Source organism: Diadema antillarum, unplaced genomic scaffold (assembly GCF_040938485.1).
Source record: "Diadema antillarum isolate AM-2024a unplaced genomic scaffold, OU_Dant_1.0 seq00000793_RagTag, whole genome shotgun sequence".
NCBI classification, from domain to species: domain Eukaryota; kingdom Metazoa; phylum Echinodermata; class Echinoidea; order Diadematoida; family Diadematidae; genus Diadema; species Diadema antillarum.
In genome coordinates this window covers 1054147-1081558 of record NW_027271680.1, presented here as the reverse complement: position 1 = coordinate 1081558, position 27412 = coordinate 1054147, and the positions used below count along the sequence as shown (strand labels likewise).

Here is a 27412-nt window from a genome sequence, read left to right as displayed (position 1 = left end):
ATAATTACACAAGACTGAAACTAACACATGCTGTACAGTGCAAATCTTTTTTCCCCCTAGAAACTCTTGCATAACAAGATGTCAGCTTCATGCACAAGAGACAGAGTGAAATATTGATATACCCCAGTGTTTGTTTGTTTTTTACTTCCTGCAACAGTCAAGGGCTCTTCTGCAGATATGTCACAAGCGATTTGAACCACAAAAATCCCCCAAAACATAAAGAAAGTGTATGAAGAAGAAGAAAAAAATCCTTGGTAAATGCTTCCCATTCCATGTGTACATCATGGCTAAAAGAGTTTATTGCAGAAGTCCACAGATGAATAACTTATACATGTATCAAACATCCTGGCAGGTCAAAGTTCAAAGTTCATCCTTTCCTGCATCCTCGTCATCATCCATGTCGAAGTCACTGAGGTCGATGTCGTCTTCCTCCGGAAGCTGTAAGACAAATGGTTTGGAAAATTTAGAACAAAACAGAGGCAATATTTGAGTATCAATAAAATGCTTTTTGTTTTGTTTTGTTTTGTTTTCATCACTACTACTGGCTACCACAGAGACTCCAACTCTCCCATTTTCGACGGGAGATCTCCCGCCAAAAACCCATTTTTGCAAAATCTCCCATTCTCCCGCTTATGATTTAATTTCTCCTGCCCTAGCTCTGTGTCCCCCGTTGGAAAGGCTTTCTTACTTATTGCTATCGTATGTTGAAAAAATAAGCCTTAGAAGCACCAGAGAGCATCTAGAACTCTGGGAATTTTGCGCTTCGCACACATCAACTTGGATGATCTCCTGTTTGCTAGGGGTTTCAGGCGGGAGAATCTCCAGGTCAGAAGGTGCTTTGGGTTGGAGTCTCTGTTTATGCCATCCTGTTCAAAGTTTACTGAAGGTACATGTACACCTACAGAGCATGAACAGTCAGCATTACCAGTACAGACAAACACTACCAATATCAACAGGGGGTGGAAATGGATTATAACAAGGAGGAAATTTTGCGACACTGAAACTATCACATTAAAGGGACTGTACAGTAATGGTTGAGGTGGGATTCATGTTTTGAACATTCCTATAAAGTGAGATAATGAAAAGCCTCTTATGAAATATGAAAGAGCATGTAATTTCAAGAAGGATTCAATGTTTATTCGATGAAAATTGTTTTTTATATGGCTGAGATATCCAAAAAAGTGCTAATAATAAAAGGCAACATGCCACAACTTTATTGGGATCTCTTTGTTTCACCTTGTTTTTGGATATCTCAGCCATTTCAAAACCGATTTACATCGAATAAACTTTTGATACCCCTTAGAACTGCATGCTCTATGACATCTCACAGAGCGGTTTCTGAATATCTCACAAAACGTTAAAACTAAATCCTCACCTCGACCAGGAACTGTACACACCCTTTAAGCGATAGATGGCCAGAGTAAGGTGGGATTAAGATGGGAGATGGTGTATGCATATTTTCATTTCAGATCAAGGCTTGTATCATCGTGGTTGGGAGGGGGTGGGGGTCAAATTTCAAAATGCAGTCACAATTGAGGGGGTAGGGGGCGGTACCTATTCAGTCCCTTCACCTCTCCAGGATAATAGAGTTAAGTTTAAAACCATTCAACATTTAATCATTAGGGAGCTTTAGATTTTCTTGGCGTTTCGAGGAAAAAAAAAACAACTTGTTCTGCACATGCACAAAATTGCTTTTAATATCAAAATCGATCTCGTGTAATCTTAGTTTTCAGTCGATTCTGGGCCATCTCAGCTTCCGCTCCATTCACGACACAGAGAGCTACTCGATGCAATGATCATATGGGGACGCCATTTTACTTTGCATACACGTAGGTTGCGTCCTCGTATAATCTAAAGCTACTCTGCAACATGCCGCAGGGACAGAGGGGAACAGCCAAAGCAATTGTCTAAACGTCCGCCTCGCAAAGCTCCCTTTCATCTTATCTGTAAAGACGACTGAGGCGGTTGTCTTACCACTCCATCTTTGCCATCCCACGCCTCCACTGCTACTACTGATGGCAGACCTTCCCCTCTCAGTTTTTCTGTGGACCCTCTTCCAACGGCTACAGCTCTGCAGATATGAAGGATAAAAAGATGGATTAGCATCCACAAGATTCAACAAAGCAGACACAGCTTGATATCACGTTATAGAGGTACACATGGCTTAACCCTAAAAAGACTGGGGGGGGAAAAGGCCCCCCCCTCGACATTTCGCGCGATTACTCTGCAACGCGCAATGCTCTTGCCACGCTGCTCTATGACTTTTTTCTTTCGAGTTTCCCGCACATTTTGACACAAAATTTGTGACGCCCGGGGGTACGGTTCTGAAGTTACATAACTTTTTGTACATGCATGCGAGGCCGAAAATGGCTCAAAAATGTGATTTTGTGTACAAAGTCAATGCAAATTCAGTTTTTTCACATGGTTCATATAAATATGCTTATTTTTACTCTCAATGGCTAAAATTAATTTATTTTAGGAGTATTATGCTTCAAAAAGTGTCTGCCACAAATTTTGTTAAAAAAATAACAAAAACAAAAGGTCGAAAAAACAAAGAAATACATAAGAAATTCAAAAAACAATAAAATAAATAAGAAATAATTTTGATACCGAATTTTTTCTCAAGTACATTTGCTAAGAATGCCACAAAGAATAATTAGACCAAAAATGAGCACTTTTGGAGCTTTATTTACTGATTTAGATCAAAGAGTCTGATTTCTCGCATAAATTAGCATAATTAATCAAAATAAAATAAAAGAAGACTATTTTGTAAAATTTAAATATACGATCTTGTAGATTACATCGCACACTACCATTGTGCAAATTTCCGCGGCGAACACGCGATCCACGGCCGAGATCTTAAGGGGGGGCCCTTTAGGCCCCCCCCCCCCCCCCCCCCCCAGTCTTTCGAGCGACCAAAATAGCCCAGTCGTTTTAGGGTTAACCCTAACTAGGCCGGGGGGGGGGGGGGGGGGGGGGGGGGCCTCTGAGGCCCCCCCCTCGACGTTCCGCGCGATGTATCGCAATCGCAAAAAGCTATCGCCGCGACGTTTCATGACTTTTTTCTTTCGAGTCTCCCGCATCTTTTGACACCAAATTTGCGGCACCCGGGCGCGCGGTTCCGAAGTTACGCATAAATACGTACATGCATGTCAGACCAAAAATTGCTCAAAAACGTTAATTCGTGTACAATTTCAATGCAAACTGTGCTTACAGGCAAATTTCATAAAAGCATGATTATTTTGGTGTTTTATTGATTAAAATCAATGAATAACGTATTGTCTTGTTTGGAGCGATGTCGCGGACAAATTTCATCGAAAAAACAATGAAAACATAAAGTCGAAAAAACAAAGAAATAAATAAGAAATTCAAAAAAACAATAAAATACTTTAAAAATTTTTCTGATATCACAATTTTTTTTAATTACATTTGCTAAGGACACTAAAAAGAATATTTACACAAAAAATGTGCCTGTTTTGAGCTTTATTTTGTGATTTATACCAAATAGTCTGATTTTATGCATCATCATGCATAAATTAGCATAATTTAGCATAAATTATGATTTTTTGAAAAATTAACTTCATGGTATTTTAGATTACATCATAGGCAATGTGTGTGCCAATTTTCGTCGCGATCGCGCAGTCGACGACCGAGATCTGGAGGGGGGGGGGGGAGCCCCCCCCCCCCCCCCCCCCCCCCGGCTCTATCAACTACCTAAATAGCCCGGCCTAGTTAGGGTTAACCCATTGAGGACGAGTCCCGAGTAATATACTCGGGCAAGCGTCAATGGGAAATGCGTGTTGTAGCAAAATCAAGCCACCCTTAACAGGTTAATGAACAGTGTCAGTACCACAACATTGTTATGTTATTCTAAGTTCACATTTTCTTGAACTTTAAAACTAATAGTACTGCAAACGATATGTTTTACATCAAAGTCTCATGATTCCAAATGCTTTTCAAATGGAACATAAAATAGTATAAAAGATTAATTTGGGATATACTATAATCATATGTTTTTGTATATTGCTGTTATAAAACTGATTCATCAGACATCGATGATAATAATGTGTGAAGCCGTAAAGAAAGGCACAATGTATCAAAGGACAAGTTCACTTACTATACATGTGGATGCGGATTGAGTGAATGCAGCAATATCAGGTACAGTGGAAACTCGATATAACGAGATGGTCGGGACCGAGTCATTTTCCTCGTTATAGCCGATATCTCGTTATATCAGTAGGCATAAAAGAAGGCATAACATAAAGACATTAATTTGCACATGTGGGACTACCCATCATATTTCAATCAATACTGATAACCTGATATTGTGTGTGAGGGAATTACTCACCTTTATGGGTAAGAAGATGTTTTTCGCCAAGGAAATCCAATATTAAGAATGTGTTTCTTATTAATTGTAGATGTTTGAATGTGTAAATTTATAATATAGCTTGCGATTGTATCAAGATCGTCTGTGGATTGGTATGTGGTTATCGTATAGGTGTGTGTTGTGTGGGTCTGCACAATGCTGTGTGTGTATGTGACACATTCTGTATGTACATTATGACTGCGTGTGTGTGAAGATGGGGAATTCCCTACGTAGAAGGCCAATCACAGCATCAGATTGCCTCACACCTGCTAAACGTCATGATGATGTCATGTATACATATGGCCGTCCCACCACATTTTCTGCATGTATCAGTGTGCGCACAAACACACACTTATGGGGTGTTGCAAGAAAGTTGCAATTAATTGCAACTTGCAACTGATTGTCACTGGCCAATCAAAATCATTGTTGCATGCATGTCTTCTTAATAGGGCAGACCCTGAGCCAATCAGAATGGTTGTTTCAAAATTAGCAATTATTTGCAATTGATTGCAACTTTCTTGCAACACCCCATTACACGTACAACATGCAGTGCTAGCTGGAGTGCACTGAAGAAAATGATCATGTGTGTACAAGACAGTTTTTGGCGCATCAAGATTTACAATCTCGGAAGATGATAGCACAGGCGAAGTAAAGCTTTACCGAAGGCATTTTGCTTTACCTCGCTATAGCAGGTTTGATTGACTATGTTTTTCTTTGTTTGGAAGTCACAAAATTTATCTCGTTATAGCAGTTATTTCGTTATAGCCGATCTCGCTATAAAGTAGCATTTTACATAGACTTGTGTGGAAGGAAATTTGGGACCGGGAAAATTTCCTCGTTATAACCGATATCTCGTTATAGCAGTGTTCGTTATACCGAGTTTCCCCTGTAGAACACATCAGTGAAAGTTTGAGGAAAATCAGATGATCCATTCAAAAGCTATGAATTTTAAAAGTTTCTGTGGAGTCACGGCTGGATGAGAAGACTATTACAGTTTGAGATGTCACACCCATAAAACCACAGGGCACATTCCCTTGACTTAACGTACGTTAATCCATTGAAGATGCCATTGAAGATGAGTCCCGAGATACTTGGGCAGGTGTCTATAGGAAATCTGTGTTATATAGCAAATCAGCCCAACCTCAACGGGTTCTTCTGAAAGAGGCAAGTCGAGTTCTCTTTCATTATGGGAGATTTCACGTGAAAATATGTTGAATTTTCTTTGTATCGTTCTATATATGTGACATCACAATCTGTAGTGCTCTTCTCATCTAGTGATGGTGGCAATGAAACTTCAAAAATTCATAACTTTTAAATTGATATTACGATTTTCCTAACACTTTCACTAATGTGTTCTACTAATACTGCTGCACTTATTCAAATCTAGTATATATATGAAGGTGAACTTGTCCTTTAACCCGTTGAAAAAGAGTCCCAAGAATACGCGGGCAGGTGTCTACGGGAAATGTGTGTTATAGCACAATCAGTCGACCTCTTTACGGGTTAAGCGGCAAACAGCTCACCTTAAAAATTCATTGATTCCTTCTTTGCTGAAAGATCCCTTGAGGGTCATGGAAACTTTTTTCCTGTAGTTCAGGACTGAGAGGGCGGGGTAGCCAAAGCCGCCGATCCCAAGAGCCTCTTCAACCTTGGCCTGCTGGCCCGCTGCCGTCCACACCCACCTGTTCGGGAATACAGATATCACCAGTGATCATAACATTAACCCTCTGGCTACTGCAATCCGGTGTGCCATATATCAACACTATGAGAGAATAGTATGTAAATTTGTAAGTGAGTTTGTTCATGGCATTCTACATTACTGATCAACTCCATGATGAGCAAACCCAAACCTCAATTATTCAAATTCATGAAATTCTTTCGTCAAGATGTTTTTCAGTACGTCGATGTAGGGCAATTTGTCGATCAGTTGCAATGAAAAACATCTCGACGGAAGAATGTCATGAATTTGAATAATTACGCAGTACTCGCTGCATGCTATGAGGATTAGAACCAACACTTGCTGTCGGGCGGAAGTTCGGTGGTCTAGTGGAGATGTCGCCTGTCCGGAGATCAGGAGGTCATAGGTTCGAATCCTGCTCGAGTACGTACGCCCATGACTTTTTATCATGGCTACTGCTAAAACACTGATCAATTCAGTGTTTATTTACGTCGATGTAGGGCAGTTTGTCAATCAGTTGCAAACCTCAATTGCTACTCTTTCCAATACCACTCTTGCATTTACCACCTGAACTGCTGTTTGTCAAATACTGTTCTTGGGTGTTATCTTGGGAGAGCAGAATGAAATCGTCTTTGGTTGCAGATGGCAACTGTCCACTGGTATTCATTCTCACATCTTTCACTCCACTTCCTCCTCGTCTCAATACAGATGTAACAGCAGTTTGCAAAATGAATGATGATGCTAGAGTAGGGTTGAACAGAAATGTCTGATTCCTCTTATTAGCTCAATTTGTCTGTGGTTCATGGCCTCCGGTTTCCCAAATCATTTTCATTTTCCTTCCTTGCGTGACTTGTAAAAGTGTTTCTTCCAATTTCTGTCACACTTATCAGTAAATATTTCCTGGTCTTTCCTCAATTATGGCTCTTTTTCTTCCTTCCAGGGATTCAAGATAGTTAATATAGGAGCTTCCATTCACACATTTATCCCAATCCATTTTCTTCTAGCCTTCCACCAACTACTCCTCTCCCTAGCTACCCCCTTTTCCCCCATTGCCTGATTGTGCTGGCATCTACTCACCCCCAATTTTTGTTCTTGTACTTTTCCCCCAGGCCCTTCAGAGTAGCAAGGTACTGGTTCCTCCCCTCAGCTCCGGTATCCAGGATGTCTGGTAGGAAGGAGAGGACACACAGGGGGTGCTCCTGGCATGCCTCATCCAACACCTGCTGCTCCGTCAGCTGCCAAAGCAATGCGGTGAAATGGGTTGATTAGCAGTTGAAGTTGCAAAATGTAAGTGGTGTTGGTGGTGATGATGGCAGTGGTAGTAGCGAGGGTGGAAGTGTTGGTGCTGGGGGGAGTGGTGGTAGTGATTGATGGTGGTGATTGTGGTTGTGAGGGTAGTGGTGGTAGTAATGATGGTAGTGGTTAATGGTGGTGATTGTGGTAGTGATGGTGGTGGCGCTGGTAGTGGTGGTGGTGATGGTAGTGGTGGTGATGGTAGTGGTGGTGGTGATGGTAATGGTGGTGGTGATGGTAATGGTGGTGGTGATGGTGGTAGTGATGGTGACAATGGTGGTAGTGATGGTGGTGATGGTGATGGTTGCGGTGATGGTAGTGGTAGTGGAAGTGGTGGTGGTGGTGATGGTGGTGATGATGGTTGCGGTGGTGGAAGTGGTGGTGGTGGTGATGATGGTGATGGAGGTGGTGGTGGTGGTGGTAGTGATTGATGGTGGTGATTGTGGTAGTGATGGTGGAGGTGATTGTGGTAGTGATGGTGGAGGTGATGGTGATGGCAGTGATGTTGGTGGTGATGGTGATGATGGTAGTGATGGTGGTGGTGGTATTGGTGGTGATGGTGGTAGTGATGGTGGTAGTGGTGGTGATGGTGGTGATGGTGATAGTGGTGATGGTAGTGATGGTGGTGGTGATGGTGGTGGTAATGGTGGTGATAGTAGACGTGGTGGTGGTGATGGTAATGGAGGTCATGGTAGTTTGTAAGGGTGGTAGTGTTATTGTAAGTGGTCGTACATTATAGTAATGTTAGTGATCAAAAATGTAGTGTAATATTGGACATGGATATGTTGATTACTTTTGGCCATCTATCTATCCATCTTGCTTTCATATCCTGCAGTTACTTTTAGGAATGACTGCTAAAATGAGGCAGTTTGAATGCAAAAACCAAATATCCATCCTCATCAACTTGAGATTTTTTTTTAGATTGAAGCTGCAGAAGAACAAAGAAAATATATAAAACATAGATGTACGTAAAATTTGCGACATCTTCAATATTTCATGTTCATGTAATGAGTGCAGTATCACTGGAAAGATTTTGTTTTTCTTTATGTGATGATGACCTTACTTTACAAACATTGAAAAATGACATTTGTTTGTTTTTGCATTCAAACCCCTCATTTTTATTTTTCTCTCCTAAATTCCTTCCTTTTTCCTAAAGACAGAAGACAGATATGTGTTTCTGTAAGAGAAGCAACAACTCTTGTGAGTTGGGTGTTCCATGCAAAACAAAATTTTGCCGAAGAGCGTACGTAAGTCTTGCTGGTCCAACTCAGACTGCATGCAAACAAATAATGATTGCTTGGAACATTTACTATATCTGAACAAGTCACAAAAATTGCTACATCTGGACAAGTCACAAAAACCTACCAGTACTCTTCACAAGTCTACTGACCCCGTACTCAATATATTTTTTTTTGAGCTACACAAGCGCCATGCACTCTGTAAATAGGTCATCAACAGGTATTAAAATGGTATTCACATAACAGTGCACTTCCATTATAACGAACACCGTTATAATGAAATTCTGATTATAACACAGAAAAAAATTAAGGCTGCAACATCATCCCCAGTATGTTTTTTATTGCTTTTTGTTCGGTTATAACAAAATTTCGATATAATGAAAGAAAACTGCCAGTCCCGAGGACTTCGTTATAACAGGAGTCCACTGTATAGATAATGCTGTTGCAAGATTCATGACAATTTTATGAATACGATTGACATTTATGTGCAAAGATCGGGTGAAGCGCGGAGTGGAGCGAAGGAGGAGTATGATACCCTCAAAGCAGGTTGCTGCTTACCTCATAGACCTCAGGTGGAGGGAGGGCCTCTTGGACTTTGGACATACACCAGCTGACAATGTCTGATGCGGTCCTACCGCCATCATATTCGTCAGCATCTGAAAATGACTTTTTGCCGGCTCCAAAGAACTTGAGGGTGGGGTATCCTTGAACCTGGATGGAGTAAAATACATGTAGATAAATTAGAACACTTTGTCTACATTGTACCATCAGTTTTAAAAGAAAAATGAGAATACGGGCCTCAAAGAAACAAATTTATCACCTATCTCTGTGTTGTGAAAAGGTATTTCAAAGATCATCACAGCATTAATTGGTAATTCAGACTTCTATCAATGAAATTTACTGTGGGATACAGATATTTAAAGTTCAATAGACTCGACTTGGCTGAAGGAATTTCTACTGAATGTGGTTAAATTTGCGATTGTGGAGTACAGTACTGAATGGAGAAATGATATGTGTATGTGACATCCATATCAGGCTCAGAGTCAAAATTTTTGTGTTCACAAATAGCACTCGACATGCGAAATTTGCGAAAATAAAAACCTTGTAAAATATATGGCTTATACAGTACAGACTGTGCATATGATGCCTCAAGTGGTGGCAACACTGTGAATACCTGGAACCTGGAGCTGATGACCGTGTGCACTGTAGCATCCACTGCACCCAGCTTGACCTTGCCCTTGAGCTCAGTGGCGGCCTTACCAAACTCGGGGGCCAGCCTCTTGCAGTGACCGCACCAAGGGGCGAAGAACTCCACCAGCCAGAGGTCATTACTGTTCAGGACCTTCTCCTCAAAGTTGCTGTCGGTCAGCTCGACGACATCACTCTACACGAAAAATGATACAAAAAATGAACAAGTAGTAAACATATGATATATGCTACCGCTACCGTATGGTGCATATGCAGATAGTTTGTTAAGCAGGTCTGACTTGCACAAACAGGTGTGCACATTGCTTTCTATATGCTCTTCTATATGTCTCGTAACGTCGCTGGGGCGACAAAACCTAGTATCTACAAAATGTCAAATGTTCAGGAGAGCAAAAACAACATGGCAGTAAAGCACCAAATCAAAATGGGATACCCTTTACTTTGACATGCTGTGGTGGCTTTATTTTGGGGGTAAGACAGAGCTAGGATTTGGACAGGATGTCACTTAACTGATTATCTGACCATTAATCAAAAATAGCCATTTTCACCAAAATTTGAGATACATTTGTACAAGGTCTTGTCACCCCAGCCAAGATATGGTGCATATATTTTATGAAGCAGCCTTACACAAACGAGTGTGTACAACCCACTTTAAAATGTGACCGTGCACCTCAAAACGAACATTAAGTCGCACACACTGATTTTGTGTGAGGACTGAAAATAAGTGAAATGGGTCAACCTAGCCGAACTTGACTTTTTCATATTTTATGAAAGAGCGGGTCTTCTTTTACATTATGCTAAAATTTGGTATCATAAAACGGGCAGGAAAGTGTGTGTTTTTTTTTTTAGCAGTTTATCTCAAACATTTTTGGTAGAATAGTGTGATTAGGTGTGTCTTTAGAATCCCTTTTTCATTTCTGAAAAACCTTGTCCACACTCTTCACTTTCAACTCTAATAACTTTTGAAAGTTGGCATTAATTATGGACAGAATGTGTTAATGAGGCATGCTTAATTTCAATTTAATCTGATAATCTCTTCATTGTTGTTACTCTGGTGGTTTACTTCCTGTTTTTTGTCCCATTCATCGCACAGCCAGCACGGTTTGGTAAAGATTAAAGATAATAAAAAGTTTTGGTACCTCAAAAGTGTCCTTGAATTTCCTTGTCTTAGTTTGTGTTTCAGGTTAAAGTACCTTTCATATAACTAACACTGTGAGACTTACTCGCCCCAAAGTGCTCTCATGTCTTAGTAATCATGCAATTAACTGCGACCAGCAGCCCCATACGCATAGCGACCAGCAGTCCCATACGCATAGCGTAATCGGGCTTCGCATTGTAGCATTCAGGATCATGACAGATTTAGTATCGCAGGGTAAATGTCAACTTAAAATCCCATAAATTCTTCAATTTGAAGACTTACCACTTAAGTTGAAGTATTGAAAACAGGCTTCGGGCAACGTTTGGTTCTGCCTATAGTCCCTTTCTGTTCGAATTGATGACTGAATGTGACTCGGTCGACAGGACCATAGGAGAGCTACATACAGTACACTGAATACTACAGCCAGTGCATGCGAACACATCACATGCAGCCCGCACACAAATTTCAAATCTATGAACGGATAAGATGTTTGTGTGCGCATGCGCTGGCCATGTTATCCAGTGTATGTAGCTCTCCCGAGGTCCTCTCGACCAAGTCACATTCAGTCATCAATTCGAACAGAAAGGGACTATTGACAGAACCAAACGTTGTTCGAAGCCTGTTTTCAATACTTCAACTTAATTTGGTAAGTCTTCAAATCGAAGAAATTTTTGGATTTTAAGTTGACATTTACCCGCGATACTAATTCTGTCATGATCCTGAATGCTACAATGCGAAGCCCCATTACGCTATGTGTATGGGGCTGCTGGTCGCAGTTACAGTTGTAGCTATGCGTACAATGGGCTGCACACTGCTGGTCGCAGTCAGTGGTTTCGTACAATATTTATCGACGCTGTACAGCGTTGGCTCTGGTACGAAACCATTATTGCATGATTACTAAGACATGAGAGCACTTTGGGGCGAGTAATTCTCACAGACAACGTACTTTAACCTGAAACACAAACCAAGACAAGGAAATTCAGGGAAGCTTTTGAGGTACCAAAACTTTTTATTATCTTTAAGCGCTTGAATAGACACTGTACTTCTGAGCCTCTTTTCTCAGTTCACACTTTTCCTGAGTTTGTGCTTTCTTTCCAATAGTTAGATAGGTTAGGAGAGTCCATTTGATTTGAGTTATACATCATTTTAAAGCTTAAAGTATGCTCTTTCAGAATATGGTCTTATGACTTAACTAAAAATTCATGTCTGGCGACTTTTTGTTTGTTTTGAGGTGCAGGGTCACAAATGTTTTCCTCATCCAGAATTGGGAGTCCAATAACAAGAAGTAGTGGTCTGGCATCTATTTCTGGTGGCCACCCCTACCACAACAAGTCATCGCAATTCATCGCCACTCATTATGAAACGTTACTTCATCATCATTCAACACTCACCTTGCCCCCAGAACCACCGCTGCCACCGCCACTCCTGAAACCACTGCCTGAGAGACGACTATTGACCAGATTCTTGGCTGCTTTCATCGCCTCGTCGACGATCCCCGCGGCAGTACGGGCTCCTGTTCAGTAAAAAGGGAGAATAGAAGAGCAAGACAATCGTAAAGCACAGCAAAGACAGCTTGGTAAGCTTCAGTGCTTGAATAGACCCGATACTCCAGAGCCTCTTTTCTCAGTACACATTTTTCCAGAGTATGTACTTTCTTTCCAGTAATTACATGGGTTGGGAGAGTCCATTTAAAGTGAGTTATACATCAATCTGCCCATAACTAAAAATTCATGTTTGGTAACTTTTTCTGATGCAAGGTCACATATTGTGACTTCAGTTCACCCTTTGCTCATTATTCTCTCTCATGCACATGGTACATGATACAATGCATATTCACATCTTGCTTTTAACAAAAACTCTTGATAATATGGTTCTCTAGACCACAACTCTACAATTGTAGGCCTCGTTAAGTTCTCAAAGCAATATACCTTGTAAATTATGCTGTGTAATATCTCCTGTCAAATTCATGCTTTCAATTGCATAAATATGAAATTTGTGCCATGACTTCATCAGAAACTAAATTTGTTATATTCATGAATTTTATTAAGTGTTTAACTCTCAAGCCTTAGATAAGTAGTTCTCTTTTCTTCTCAGTTGAAGCAAAAAAAATCACAAGTTACCTTGGTAATCACTTGGGCTGTCCTTGTCGGCACCAAAGACTTTAATTGTGGGGAATCCTCGGACATTATAGGGACTCCCAACAGAGGCATGGATGTCCATGTCTACGGCACCAACCTTAACAATTCCCTGTCAAAAGAACACAGGAATGTCAATGGTAATGACATAATAATAACAACTGCACACTTACAACCTGTACATTGCATTGTTTGATCATTTAGATCAATATCCTTTAGATTATTTAGACCATTTAGATTTAGATTATCTAGATCATTTAGATAATTTAGATTATTTAGATCATTTAGATCATTTAGATCATTTAGATCATTTGGATCATTTAGATCATTTCTAAGATCATTTAGATTATCTATATCATTTAGTTCATTTCTAAGATCATTCATTAAATATTTTCTTTTTTTACCTCACTAAACTATGCTCTGAAGTTGTATTCACAAGCAAAGAGATTTTTTACCTTACATGGTTGATCTAAAATGGATGTATATGCTTGACTTACGCTTGAAATACTGAATGTCTTAAAACAAAATAAAAGAGAAAGACTGAACAAAATAAAAGTGAAGAGATACACATTTAAAAAAAATGTACACAGAGACAAGTGAACAATACACATTGCTAGGAATCATCACTTCACACTATTCTAATGTTACTGCTAAAATTTCTGAACCTTCAATACAACTGTCTGATCAGCATGAACTAATAATTGTTTGTATATGCCAAAAGATCTCAAATTTTATAGCTGATTGGCAGCAGCAGCACTAACTTCTAATTGCACTGTCTTAAAAAAAAAACAAAAAAACCTCAAATTTCTGAGTCCTCCTGGACTCATCCTTTTTTAACAGTCAGTCCGCAGCGCAAGCGAAAACGCACGTATTTATTCAAGTTGTATGCACGGCTGAGCGGTGCTTGCATACGTAATGAGCAGATACATAGTCATGAAGAAATCCGTGTAGAACGAGTATTTCTTGTCAGTTTTCGACACTTTTAATATCGACTGAAAGAGAAAACATTAGCAAACATGCTCATGATCAAAATAAAACGGAAAAGAAGAATATAGAATATCAAAATCTCTCTAGAATTCGGTATTGTATTCAAAAATATTCCTTCACGTTTGACGCCAAAAAACTAACCTGAAATCTTCCATGCCCCTCTAAAATATGGTAAAGACTATGTCCGCTAAAGTATATAGTATCACAATAAGGGCAAGTTTTCTCATCTTCATTTCAATACGGGTCAGGAACTAGCAAAATTCAGAGACATGTCTAGCGTCGAGTTTAAAAAGATTATCCTCGCGTTCGCACTGGAATTCCGGGTCTGTGATTGGTCGAAATCTGTCGCAAGACGCGGCGTGTCGCATTGCGCAGTATCCATTGGCTGCTGACTCAATGCTGTGAGTTCAAAAACTAAGTATCAGATTAAAGTGTCATTGATATGAGTAATAGCTGAATAGTGTACAACTGAGTTGGAGGTAATTTCAAAATGATAGCCTATATTAGTTTCATGAAATCCATGATTTTTTTAAATGTTAGGTTCCAGACTGTGATCGAATTTTCACTCTCTATACAAAACTTGAACTTTACACAGAAACCAATGATGTGTATGTGAGTGTGCACTTACAATGACCCTGAACAATGGACCTGGCTACCACCTGTCCCGAGCTCTGCTGCAAGGCACATGAATGCTTTATCAATTTTATTCATGTGGATTGCCCTGAGCACTGCTAGTCTGAATTCTTGACACAGGGTGAAATGCATGCACATGAAAGAAGTAAGCACATGTTTCCATGTGCTTGCACACACCACATTTCAGAATGAACAAAGACTAGCTGCGATAGTGGAATTCCTCATGAAGCATTCCAATCCTGGTCATTGTCCACGACCATTGTCTGGGTATCAACAACACACTCCACGCGTGTTCATTCACTACCCCACTTCCGGTAAGAAAACATAATTTGCCTTGTTTTCAACAGGAAAATTCACAACCTTAAAAATGGTGCCCCTCTTCGTTTTTTAATTGATTATACTTGCTCAAGTTTCATGATTGTGAAATCGAAGAAATTACGGAGATCTATTTTCAATACCAGTCAGGAACTAGCAAGACAACAAACTATGATCTAAAAGCTTCTTGAACACTGGCAAAATAATCGTTTACTTTGATGCTAAAATGGAATACTACAGTATATTGAGATAAAAAACAGGGAAATTAGGTATCAAATTAATGAGCATAATCAGCTCTATAACCTACCCAACCATCCTGGGTCAAACAATGCACTGCGAAAGCTATGAAAGCTGTTATTGCAACCTCTGCAAAAACTCTCGCAAAGTATCGCGAAATTTCGTTAGTCTCAAGGGCACAAACTGCGCAAACGTGATTCTGAATAAAATTGTCGTTCGTGCCTCATTATCGCACGCGCTGCGGACTGACTGTTAATGGAAGGAGACATTTCATGATAGGCAAAGCTCTAGCCTACCTTCAAGGCTGCTGCAGCTTTTCTCCACTCCGGGGCTAATGCTTTGCAATGACCACACCTAATACACAGAGGAACAAAGATTGGGGGGGGGGGATTGGAGAGAAAGAAGTATATTAGGTATGACAAATAATAGTCTAATGAAAAAAATAAGTACAGTAGTTCTATACTCTTGTGATTCAATCACATCTGAAAATATGTCAGCAGCCAATATCAACAACTAACGAAAATGCTGCTGGATTGGTCAAACTTGTAAAATTTCATACCTTGGAAATCATATCTTGGAAGTAGGCTTAAAGTTATACCAAACTTATGTGCCCGTCTGCACCAACAAAGATGATTAAATTCTATGTGATAGGCTTAATTCTTGAGTAGTCCCCCTTAGCAACTCATAAACAGAAACAACTTAAATGGAGAGCAAAGTGCCATCTTAATCAGTAATAATTGTTTCTACAAAATGTTGTTGACCTCTTGAGGACTTAAAAGTTAAAGAAAGAAACAGTAATAACAATATGATGAACCCTATCCAGGCACACATCAGAGCCCACTTGTACCATAAAAATGACACATTCTTACCATGGGGCATAGAATTCCACCATCCACACATCATCGCTGTTTATGACCTCTGTTTTGAAGTTTGAAGCCGTCAATTCTATAACATCATCACTTGGGCTGGAGAGGACGGAGGCTGCTCCAGCCACCAACAGAACTACAGAAACCACAAAGAAGAAAATTAACAACATTAACCCATTTCCATACTCAATTCTGAAATCCCCACAGACTTAATACACAGGCCACCAGGTTCATGTATGTAACGCATGTAACGGGTTAATAAATAAATAACAGATAAATAATATTCAGAACCACACTGGCCTCAGGCTCTATACATGCTGTAGCTTATGGGATGTGGCAGAAAAATGCAGAGATATAAGGTTATGCACTGCATGTTTGACACTGGGCATTAGAAATCAAACAGAAGTGACGTTTAGGATCTTTTTACAGTAGCTAGTTGTAGTCCTTTTGTAGGACACTGCTGTCGGACTCATCTCAATCTACACCATACTTCACCATACTTCACCATACATCACTCATCTGCAATATTGTACAAAACATTGAGACACCAATGTGGAACTGTAGGAGGAATTGGGCATACCTCATGGCTTTTACTCAAAGTTATATAAATTTTAGTTTGATATGAATTGCACAACGCCATTGATCAATGCAGCTAATGATATGAAGCAATCTAGGTAAATTTACGCATATTTGAAACCAACCTTGCTGTTGTTGCTTACATGCTGGTGTTACTGTAAAGAACAATTATGGGAAAAACTTCCATGTTTCCCCCCCCCCCCTTTCCATTTATGCCATACCACTTTACTCTACCCTAATCTCGTTAGGTTACGCTCGGATGCATCCACTCACTCACACACATTTGATTTGGCAAGCGGTGGGCATGAGAGAGGATGGGGTGTTGGAGTGGGACATAAGGAAGTCTTGCCTAATTAGCAGGGGTGGCTAGGCTTTTCACATGGGTAGGGTTATAGTTGTTGTTTTTTTTCCCTTCTTCTTCTTCTTCTTCTTCTTTTTTTCAGACAAGTCACCTGGATTTAACTCGCAAAACTGTCCTCTAGGCTCTACCTCTGACCTTAGGACTAGCCTCAGCCCTCTGGAGTCCAAGGCTGCATTTATCCATTTTCCCATGTTTGAAAGGTGCTTCAAATATCCACTGATCAATACACATTTGAGAACACCTTTCAGATCGCTTCTTGATTTGTTGTGTTATAATATTAACTCTGTCGTGAGTTGATTGGGAGGTCATTTTACTGCTGCGCTGCGCAGCCCGCAGTTTGACCCTGGCTGTTTTACTGTAACTTTAAGGAGGAGAGACGTGTAGTTAGCAGTGGTTGGTGAGATCTTTTATGCACATAATAAAATATAGAGAGTGACATCAAGATCTATTCTAACAACATTCTGCTTACCAACCATGTTTAATTTGCTCTTTTCATTAACCACCTACAAGCAAGTAACAAGTAAACTAAGTAGGGTCTACAAAGTGTAAAAAAATGCATCTAACGTTAGGTAAATTTACTCGATTCAGCATTCAAATTCAATTTCAAATTCAAGGCCAAGGGAGAAGACGTTACCAGGTTACCATGTGTAGCCGTGACAATTATGAATTAAGGATACTTCCTTGACTTTGAATTCGAACTATTCGGCCGTCATTGACATTGCATTGCACAGACGCAGGCGCTTGGCTCAAGCTAAGGCCAAAGGGCTACATTCTGCCAGTATCCAACCCCGCCCCGGCCCCGCGCCGTCGGAGTATCGCGCGGCTCACAACGGGAGCTGCAGCGGATACGCTGCCCCGAGACTCGGGGAAGCTGAGATGAGCGTTGCCCTTGTAGATCCCAAACAATGTATTACTACTCGAACACAATACACACACCTAACGTTACACGATGTTATTGGCTCATGTAAATAATTACTGTTCAACTAAAAAGCAACGGCCTGGATAGAATTTAATGTAATACTCACCGAAAAATGCACGCATGGTTATCTCTGGAAATGTGGCTCGAGTGAGAAAACTCATAAAATCGACGCTTCTAATTCCTTCCCGAAACACTGAACTCAGACCGAAGTCGATTTGGAACGTGTTTGCCGTGGCTGCATTTCATTGGACACTTGGTACACGTGTCTCCCGTTTCCGTGATGTGGCCCTGCCGTAGCCCCGCCTTTCCCTTGTTTTTATGCAAGCGCCACCACAGGACGATGGTTGTTCAGTGTGATGGATCGAGACTGTAAACAACGACTTTATCATCGCTATCGGTCACTCCTCCGGTAATACTAAATTTTTCATCTGTCATACTCTTACTGTGACCGTTTACCCGCTACGTGATACACATCATGAATATCTTAAAAGATTCGGCTGTGGAGAATGCTCTTAAAGGTACGATCGTCCTCTCTTCACAGTATTTGTGAGCCTCAATTTCCGGCAGTCAAGTGCAGCTGGGTAGTGTGCTTGGTCCCACATACTGATTTTTGTGCTGTACGAGTGAGCTTGGTTTTGCATCAAATGCTTTCAACCTAAGTCCTAGTATCTGGGAATAAAGCATTTTTGTTTACTACATAGAAATATTATAGATTCTCTATGCAATCCCAACTTTGCTGGTCTTTGAAACTCAGACTTTCAGTTTCAATGAATAAGATAATTAAATGAATTCGAACGAAGATGTAGAAGACAAGTTCGAAGTTGGCAATCATATGAACTGTAACTTGTCACTAGACTAGGGACTCTAGTTGGATAGGGCCCTATTCACACGTATCCAGGCTATTAGATTCTTGCCTAATGGCCCTAAAAATGCTAATGTGTACTACTATACTAATAGTAATAGACACTAGGCAATAGACTGAAGTGACTATAATGTAGAACCCAGCCCTACTTTTTTTTTGTACGTAACGTAACAAACTAATTTTTCTGGTCCCAATTAATTTATTTCCTTACGACCTTAAGTTTTGTATTGTTGTCAATATAACAAAATATCTGATGTAAAGAGCAAATTGTCTTGGGCCCAAGGATCTCGTTATACTGAGTTTCCACTGTACTCTCCAACTTCCTCCAAGTTCTACTAAACCTCTGACTAGTATAGTAAACATGCTATCATTAAGTACAAGTGTAGTTTAACCAAAATCAATATTATTTTATAATGATCAAACAACTACAAATGTAACCCCCCCCCCAAAAAAAAAAAGAGAAAAGAAAAAAAAAGAAGCAACTGCCAAAGAGGTAAAGGTTAAAAAATTGTTTGTCTTTTAATAAATTTATTCAATCAGATAAAGTCTACAAGAAAGTCTGCCACTATTTTCCAGTTTTATCAGTCATTTCATATGACATGTACTTTGACATGTTTTATACATACATTGTATATTTGTATATGGCTGTAGATATTGGTGAAATCTATACACGTCTGCTGGACCACAGAGCAGTTGTGCAAGGAGAAATCAAATACTTCATCAAGGAATTTGAGGTAAGTAAGAGCTTTATGTTGTTGATGGTAGACAGGCCGCTTACTTGCGATGAGTAAAACACTATCTTTGACTAAACCTGTCGGGGCCTGTCTGAGGTCCCTGCTTATGATTAGCATAATAGCAGCCTGATCCTATGTCAGCATTATTGATTGCATCATCATAATGTCAATGTAGCATTCAACCACCAGATCCCAAATCAGTGAGAATAGCAATATGGACATTGCTCATACAATGTACTTGGTTTGTGGAGATGATAGAGGAGTTGGAAAGAAAGTATTTTTGCTTTTCACAGTCATGTTTCTATGATATGCAGGGAGGTATGGTGATAAGTTCCTTCTGTAAGTTTGGAATGTAGCAGATATGCATGTCACTCTACACAGCCCAGTCGCTGTACTTAGGTACGTCGCACAGCGTACTTACAGCGTCTGGTCAGGCTAGCATGTCACAAGCTAATGTTCATCTAGTGTATTCTAACTCTCATATTGATCTTGTTTTACATTGTATCATGGCGCATGAAATTGAACACAAGTAGCACAGAGCTTCCAAGTCTCCCCTGATCCTGCTGCAGGCTCCCTGAATGGACTGTACAGTTTTGGTTGAGATGGAGCTTCGGGTTTCCAACATTTTTTTTATGATGATTTGTTTTTTGTTTTTTTTTTGATAATGGGAAACCTCTTATGAAATGTGAAAGAGCATATTATTCTAAAAGAAATCAAAAGTTTACTGATAAAAATTGCTCTGAAATGGCTGACATATCCAAAACAAAGCAATCATTATAAAAGGTGGGACCCACCTTTTATTAGGATTGCTTTGTTTTACTTTGGTTTCTTTTTTATATCTAAGCCACTTCCTGTTAGAATTGCATGCTCTTCAACATTTCATAAAGTGGTTTCTATATCTCACAAAAAGTTAAAGACTGAATGCTCACCTCAACCAAGACTATACCATCCCTTTAGAAAGTCTTGTCATTTTTTTTATTTTTAGAGAATATCAAATTTCACTGGTATTGGAATGATTTTGTCTGTTGATTTAGGAATGGTTATCGCATAGTGGGATGCACATAATACACAAGCATCTCCCTGACTGTTCTTTTCACCCTCCAGGGCACAACATTCAGTGGCCCAGTGGCCCAGGGCCACCAGAAATAGATGTTGGGTCACCACTTGTTAAGAAAATATTTGTTTATTAGTGACCTAAGCGAGCTATCCAATATCATTGTCGGGTTACTAAAAGAAAAAGGTAGTAGCAAGCAAGGCTTGCCCTCCCTGACTTGAAGTCGGAATGTGTCAACCCTGAATTGTCAACATGTTCAAAATTAATCTATTTGGAGGAGTGAAAAAGAAACCCTCTGAAACCTTTTGCATCCTTGGGATTTATATTTTCTTTATCTGTTTGCAGACCAAGCGAGGTGACAGGGAGGTGAAAAGGCTGAATGCTGACCTGGACAAACTGAAAGAGGTGAATGAGAAGGTCGCCCCTGAATGTGTGGAGAAAATGAAAGAGCAACTTCCAGTGCTGCTTGACCAGTGTAAGTTCTTCATATATTCCTCATAGATAAGAGCGGTTAGTTCTGGTTATGCAGAGTGTTGTTGGAGTTGTTGGTTGTGGAGTAGAGTCTCTTGGTGCTAGTCAAACTTCAGACTCTCAAACTGACCATGGGGGGAGGAGGGGGTGGAGAAAGAAAGGTCATTGCACTCCTAGGTTGTACATGTAGTCACCTGTTTATTCTTTCATTGTCCTTTGTAAGAAACAGACTTTTCTTTTTTGCCTCATTCTAGAGGGGATGGCACGATTTGACACACAATTTCCATCAGCCAGATTCACATTTACTCAACCCGAGCCATTTGAATGAAAGCATATGAGCTTCAGACTGAGCCAACTTACTGACCTACGTATTTTATAGCATAAGTAGGGAGCATTTTATTATAAAACAAACAAACAATATCAATGCCAGTTTACTAATTCATATCTTCTATGTATGCATTTCTCAACTATTGTTCTTTGCAGTGGAGGCAGCAAACAAAATATGCAATAATTTACAGAAACATGAGGAGAAACACATGGAAGTAAGTCCTTATATTTCTTGTTTTAATTATTTTTTCTTAAATCAAAGATAGCAGGATGCTCTTGCAAGCAAAACAATGTTTGGATACTGAAGAAGATTGCAGTCATTTTGGCTGGGAAATGATATCTCAGATGGTAGACATACTGCCAGCATACAATTATGAAATTTTTCACTTGGTAAAGATTACCCTTCTATAGCAAGTCAGATGTAACTTATCGCAAAAGGAACTAGATATAAAAGCAAATAGACTGATTGCTCAGCCATGTTTTGGCAGAACTACATATCTCGATATTTTGACATTGTTTTTTGGTTTATTGGGTTTTTCATAACATCATGCTTTTAATGTTAGAATATGATGTTATAACTCTTTGTAATTTTTAAAATAAAATTCTTAAGTATCAAGGTTTTGGGGTGAAAATGACAACATTGAGCTGGCAGAACTACGTTACTTGAGATAAGTAGCAGGTAACTGCTATAGTTATGTAATTTTCCTGATCGTACTCCTTCGTTGAGGCAGCATGAGTGGCTGGCAGAACTACGTATCTCAAGTTCTGATCCGTACGCGCGTGTCGTGTTTGTACACAATCTATGGGATTCTCATAATCAGGCAGAACTACGTATCTTTAAAAAAAAAAAAAAACTCTAAAATTTCTCTAAATATTTGGCAGTGAACATTTATTTTGAGTTAGATAAAACATGAAAGTTTCCTTTTTGTTATTGAACACAATTCCAAGTCATGTAAATCACTCTATGTAAAACAGTAGGCGTTTATTACTTTAAACGTGAATATCTCAAACTTGCTTCAAATGAGATATGTAGTTTTGCCAGATCACGGCCGAGCTGTCAATAAGCCCTGCTGCACACATGTGTAGAGTGAATTCCACCTATGTAGCCTGCTTCGCTGATACAAAAAGGTGATGTCACGTGGTGCAGCATCATTAGGAAAAGAATTAATGTCTTCAAGCAGGATTTGACCCATGACTCTTAAGTTTTAAGGCAGAATGTTTCTTTTCCTTGCCTTGATACAAATGCAAGCAACAACATTAGCAGATATTTGTTTAGTGAACATCATAGTGTGAAATGTGCTTCCTGGTTGCAATCTCCAGATAAAGATGAAACTACCAGGTATGTGTATCTAAAGGCATCCTCCATACAACATGGAAAGCCTGTTATATGCAGGTCAGCATAGCCGCTGTTTTTACCTCATCGGCATAGCCACCGTTTTTACCGCACCAAATCAGTGTTGAGCACCTTTTTGTTAACCTGTCAAGAAAACAGACCAGCTAAATACAGCAACAGAAAATCGCAACAGCTGAATTCACCTTGTTAAAAGCAGTAACTCATTGCTAGTTAGCTCATTATGGGTTTTCCTGTAAAGTAAACCTAGAAAGACATACCACACCCCAGAAGCTATGGTTTTAGCTACAGCACATGGTTGCGTGCATCTCCTTCCCCACAGATCAAGACATTGGAGGAGCAGCGGCATCACCGTGACGAGAAGTGGTCCTACTTCCTGGAGGAACTCTCCAAGGAGCGGGACAAGGAAGACGTGGATCACGTCAAGGAGATGAGGGCCATCGACGACCACTTCGCCAAGCTCGTCGAGACCCTCAGCACGTCATCATCCTGACTTGCGGCGACCACGTAACTTTCTGTGAGACCAAAATCCCAAAGAGTGCATTCATCAGCACCTACTATGGATCATCTCGATGAGATTGCACTATGTCTGAAGATAGAGACTGGTGGAATGGAGTCTGACCGCTCTGTTGCCAATTTTGAGATTGTTGTATTGTATGATCAGCACTCTGAGCTGAGTAGTCACAGAGACAATTTGCAAGTCTTGGATTGATTGTATGTGGATGCAAATTTCTCCTCAGGGCAAGTGAGTGAAAGATGATACATTGTACTGTACATCTTTCCAAAGTGTCACAGAGTTTAACAAATTGGCTTTGAGATATTGCATATTCCCTGACCCTTATGTATGGAGCTGCAGCCGAGCCAATACTTCAGCATGTTGTTTTGTTTTTGTTTTTGTTTTTGTTTTTTTGCTTTCACTACCAACGCATGCAATCATTTTAGTGCACTAGCGAAAAGCTTGTTTACTGTAGACATGCTACTGTGCAACAACTCATCAATATCAGCATCGTTCAATGCATGAAACACAGGTGTGCATTACATATAAACATGCGTGTATACTAGATGTTGTACAATGTATAGGCCTACAACTATAATACATGTAGCCCTACACCCAGGCAATCCACCCAAAATGTCAGAAAACCTGTCTATAATGGACACCTGTCTATAATGGCACTCTTTTCATCTCCCTTGGGTGGCTGCTATAGACAGGTTTGACTGTGTGTGCACATGACTTTATCTATTTATGTATACAGGTATACCAATTACACTCATACATGTTTGTGTGTACAGCACTTCAGGATGGGTAATTTTTTGAATCCATGTCTCATTTTGAAGGGGAGATTGATATGAATACCATTCACAGTGTGGAGACTCTGGTCTCTGTACAGGTAGGAATGTTACTAACCTGCGTGGTCTGTAATCATACTGAATGAATTGACTCGGCATGTTATCTGGAAACTGAGGTGTACAAAAGCAAACAGTACAAAATGCAACACATTTATGTCTCAGAATACTGCAGATGCATCAAGAGTTTATGATGCTGATTGCTGACCTTGTTCAGAATGTGTAGTGCTGAGACAAACTGGTATGCAGGGAATATAATTTGGGGATTATTTTACAAGTAATGTATAATTATTTGTCAGCTAAATACCAGTCAGTGAGTGAATAGATGTTACCAAGTGAGAGTGGGCCATTTATAATGTCCTCCTACAGGGGAAAATTTGAATTTAACACATACTGTGCTATGTCCACCAGTTGACACATACAAACGAGTGCTTTCTGTGCTGATTGTCGCTGAATAGAGATAATCTAATTCCCTCTATCTATTGTGTCACCATAGCTTTCCTGTTGGACTGGGGCACATTGCTACACCTGAGTATGGTTGCTAACTTTGCAACTAGGTCATGTTTGGATGGATCAGCGGATGTTGAAAGAAAGCCATGGCAAGTTGAAAAAAAAAAAGTGTCTGGGGGCATAAAGGGGCTAAAATTATGTAAAATATGTCACTCTTTTTATTGGAAAGCTGTTATCCCATGTTTGTTTACTAGTAAAAAGAATTTATCTTGTCCTCTTTTTCTGCAAGTACATGTAATATTGTGTTGATGCCTTCCCGAGTATAAAGGTTAAACAAAACCCCATGATGACTAGGTCGCTAGGACCACTGATTTTAACCTCATAGTACCCTGTAAATGTACTAAAAAAAAATGCATGTAATGACCAGCTGAATATAAAGAATTCATCTCATGCTATGTAAGACCTACATTGTAGAAAGTAATAGTTCATTGTAGTCAAGCTCATTTTCCCTGTGCACATACACAGTATAATATGTCTGTGAGTACTGCAGTGGAATGTGACAGAGTTGCCCTGTGTAAGCTATAACTGTTTCAAACAATGATCTTTAGTGAGATCTTGCTATACTTTTTCATCTCATCATTCATTCATTCATTCATTCATTCATTCATTCATTCATTCATTCATTCATTCATTCATTCATTCATTCATTCATTCATTCATTCATTCATCCATCCATTCATTCATTTTATTTCCACATGGGTACCTGCTTCAGCCAAAAGCCATTCTTCCACAAGTCTTGTGCATCTTACAAAAAAACAAAACAAAACAAAGCAAAAAACAAAAGCAGTACATAATATGATACAGGAACATACATGAACATATTATAAAAAGGTAAAAATACAGTGTATGTGAACATGGTGGCCTAGTAAGTATGTTTAGGTTATAATTGAATCAAAGATTTGTGTATTGGATTAAAAAGCCTTAATAAGTGCAATATACTGTATTCCAATGTGAATACTATAAACAATGTGATGTCTGCTTCTTTGTGTTTGATTATGATATGCTTTGAAACATTTTGACTGTAGGCCGTATGCATGAATATGTTTGTTTGTGTGTGTGTGTGTGTGTTTGTATGAATGTATTGTTGTGAAGAAAGATTACTTATGGAAAGAGATTTACACACAGACATGTACATGTATAATAACCTTCAAACCTTCACACAGCTGTGTTGTCCAGGGATGTCTTCTTTTACCTTTTATTCTGGACAGTTCTGATAAGAAAAAGAATTGCATATTAGTTTATTCATGCACACACACACACACACACACACACACGCATCCTTACATTAGAATGTAAGGATGTGTGTGTGTGTGTGCGTGTGTGTGTGTGTGTGTGTGTGTGTGCAGATGATTCAAGTATTTTTAAAGATAACAAAAACTGAAAAAGTTGCTTTTGGAGAAAGGCATTGTTGAGAAGCCAAAAAGGCAATTAATAAACGATTTATCAATTATCCTATCAACTTAATAGATTGCCAGAAATCAATATCTAAAAGAAATTCCAATAGTTTTGTCATTTCTGAAAAGGGAAAGGGGAATTACACATAAATTGTTTTCAGCGTCAATTTATTCTACTCATTGGCTTTTTGGCAGAGGTTCAATGTCTCCGTTATTAATATAGTGCATACTGCCCTCTTTCGTCAAGAAACGAAAAGCAAACATCGGTCTTATCCGCTGATTTCTGCCCTGCAGAAATCGATCAGTCACTGCATGGGTTTTTCCCCCTATGCAAGCGACTGGGCACACATAACTAGTAATTGGCTGAAGGAAAATGTGATTAACAAGTGCTGTATGACAAAGCTTGTTGTGAGCTAGGCGAGAAAGGTCAAGGTTTAGGAGGTCAGTGGATTGATCGGATTTTGAATCACAAAGAGGAAATAATGAAGACAGTAAAAATAGTAATCTCTCATATTACCCAGGCCCCACTAAATCCACACATTTAACCCTATAAACCCTGAGGTCTTCGATGAATAATATCCTGTCCGTTCGAATTGATGGCTCAAAAAAGCCACAGGATGAATAAGCAATTGGCACCCCTTTTTAGGGAATGTGTGTGTGAATTCGTAGGGGCACGTGCGATTGTGTGTGGAACATTGTTTGCAGGTTCCTCTCTGTATAAAATGAAAATTAAAGAATCGTTAACCGTACACCACTTATCATCATAATCCCCATCACATATTATTTTCCTTTTCGCCTTACCTTCTTCTTCTCTTCCGTTCGTTCCTTTACAGAGTATAATACACGTAGCGGCAGGTTTGGAATAGTGAAACAGCCTGCTTTGTTCAGTTTGTAAAAGTCTTACATGTAGATTGTCTGTGTTTGTATTCTCATGCACTACACTTTTGTGTCATTATTGTACGTTCCATAAGTTTTGTACTAACTGGTCTGTCATGCAGTGTTATTTGTAGTCTTTGCTTTGTTTATACTCTCATACCCCGAGAGGGGGTCGAAAATAGTCAATAATAATTCTAACTTCTAAATTATTTTATCTATCTATCTATCTTTCTATCTATCTATCTATCTATCTATCCATCTATCTATCTATCTATCTATCTGTCTATCTATCTATCTCTATCTCAGTATCTATCTATCTATCTATCTATCTATCTATCTATCTATCTATCTACCTACCTGTCTATCTATCTATCTATCTAGCTATCTACCTATCTATCTATTTATCTTTCTATATATCTTTCATCTCTTCCCCTCTTTTTTTTATACATGAATAATCATTATTTTACATTAAAAGATAAGCGTTTTCTCTATTGTCTGTGCCTACGTTATCGGATATATTCCATGCTAATAATACATTTTG

At 39.4% G+C, this 27412-nt stretch overlaps 2 protein-coding genes across 2 annotated transcripts; one reads left to right on the top strand and one right to left on the bottom strand.

The window, feature by feature from the left end:
• Positions 1-133: 133 nt before the first annotated feature.
• On the bottom strand, positions 134-18171 carry LOC139739285 (protein disulfide-isomerase A6 homolog). The gene is made up of 11 exons (XM_071649895.1): positions 18055-18171; positions 16096-16228; positions 15523-15580; positions 13040-13166; positions 12311-12432; positions 9750-9959; positions 9134-9286; positions 7122-7279; positions 5890-6048; positions 1975-2071; positions 134-438 (listed from the first exon to the last, which is right to left on the bottom strand). The coding sequence occupies exons 1-11, from the start codon at positions 18107-18109 to the stop codon at positions 361-363; spliced, it is 1350 nt and encodes a 449-aa protein (XP_071505996.1). The 5' UTR covers positions 18110-18171; the 3' UTR covers positions 134-360.
• Positions 18172-18332: 161 nt separating this feature from the next.
• Positions 18333-23277, top strand: LOC139739294 (biogenesis of lysosome-related organelles complex 1 subunit 5-like). The gene is made up of 5 exons (XM_071649910.1): positions 18333-18466; positions 19462-19544; positions 20944-21073; positions 21553-21611; positions 23070-23277. The coding sequence occupies exons 1-5, from the start codon at positions 18424-18426 to the stop codon at positions 23238-23240; spliced, it is 486 nt and encodes a 161-aa protein (XP_071506011.1). The 5' UTR covers positions 18333-18423; the 3' UTR covers positions 23241-23277.
• Positions 23278-27412: the final 4135 nt, after the last annotated feature.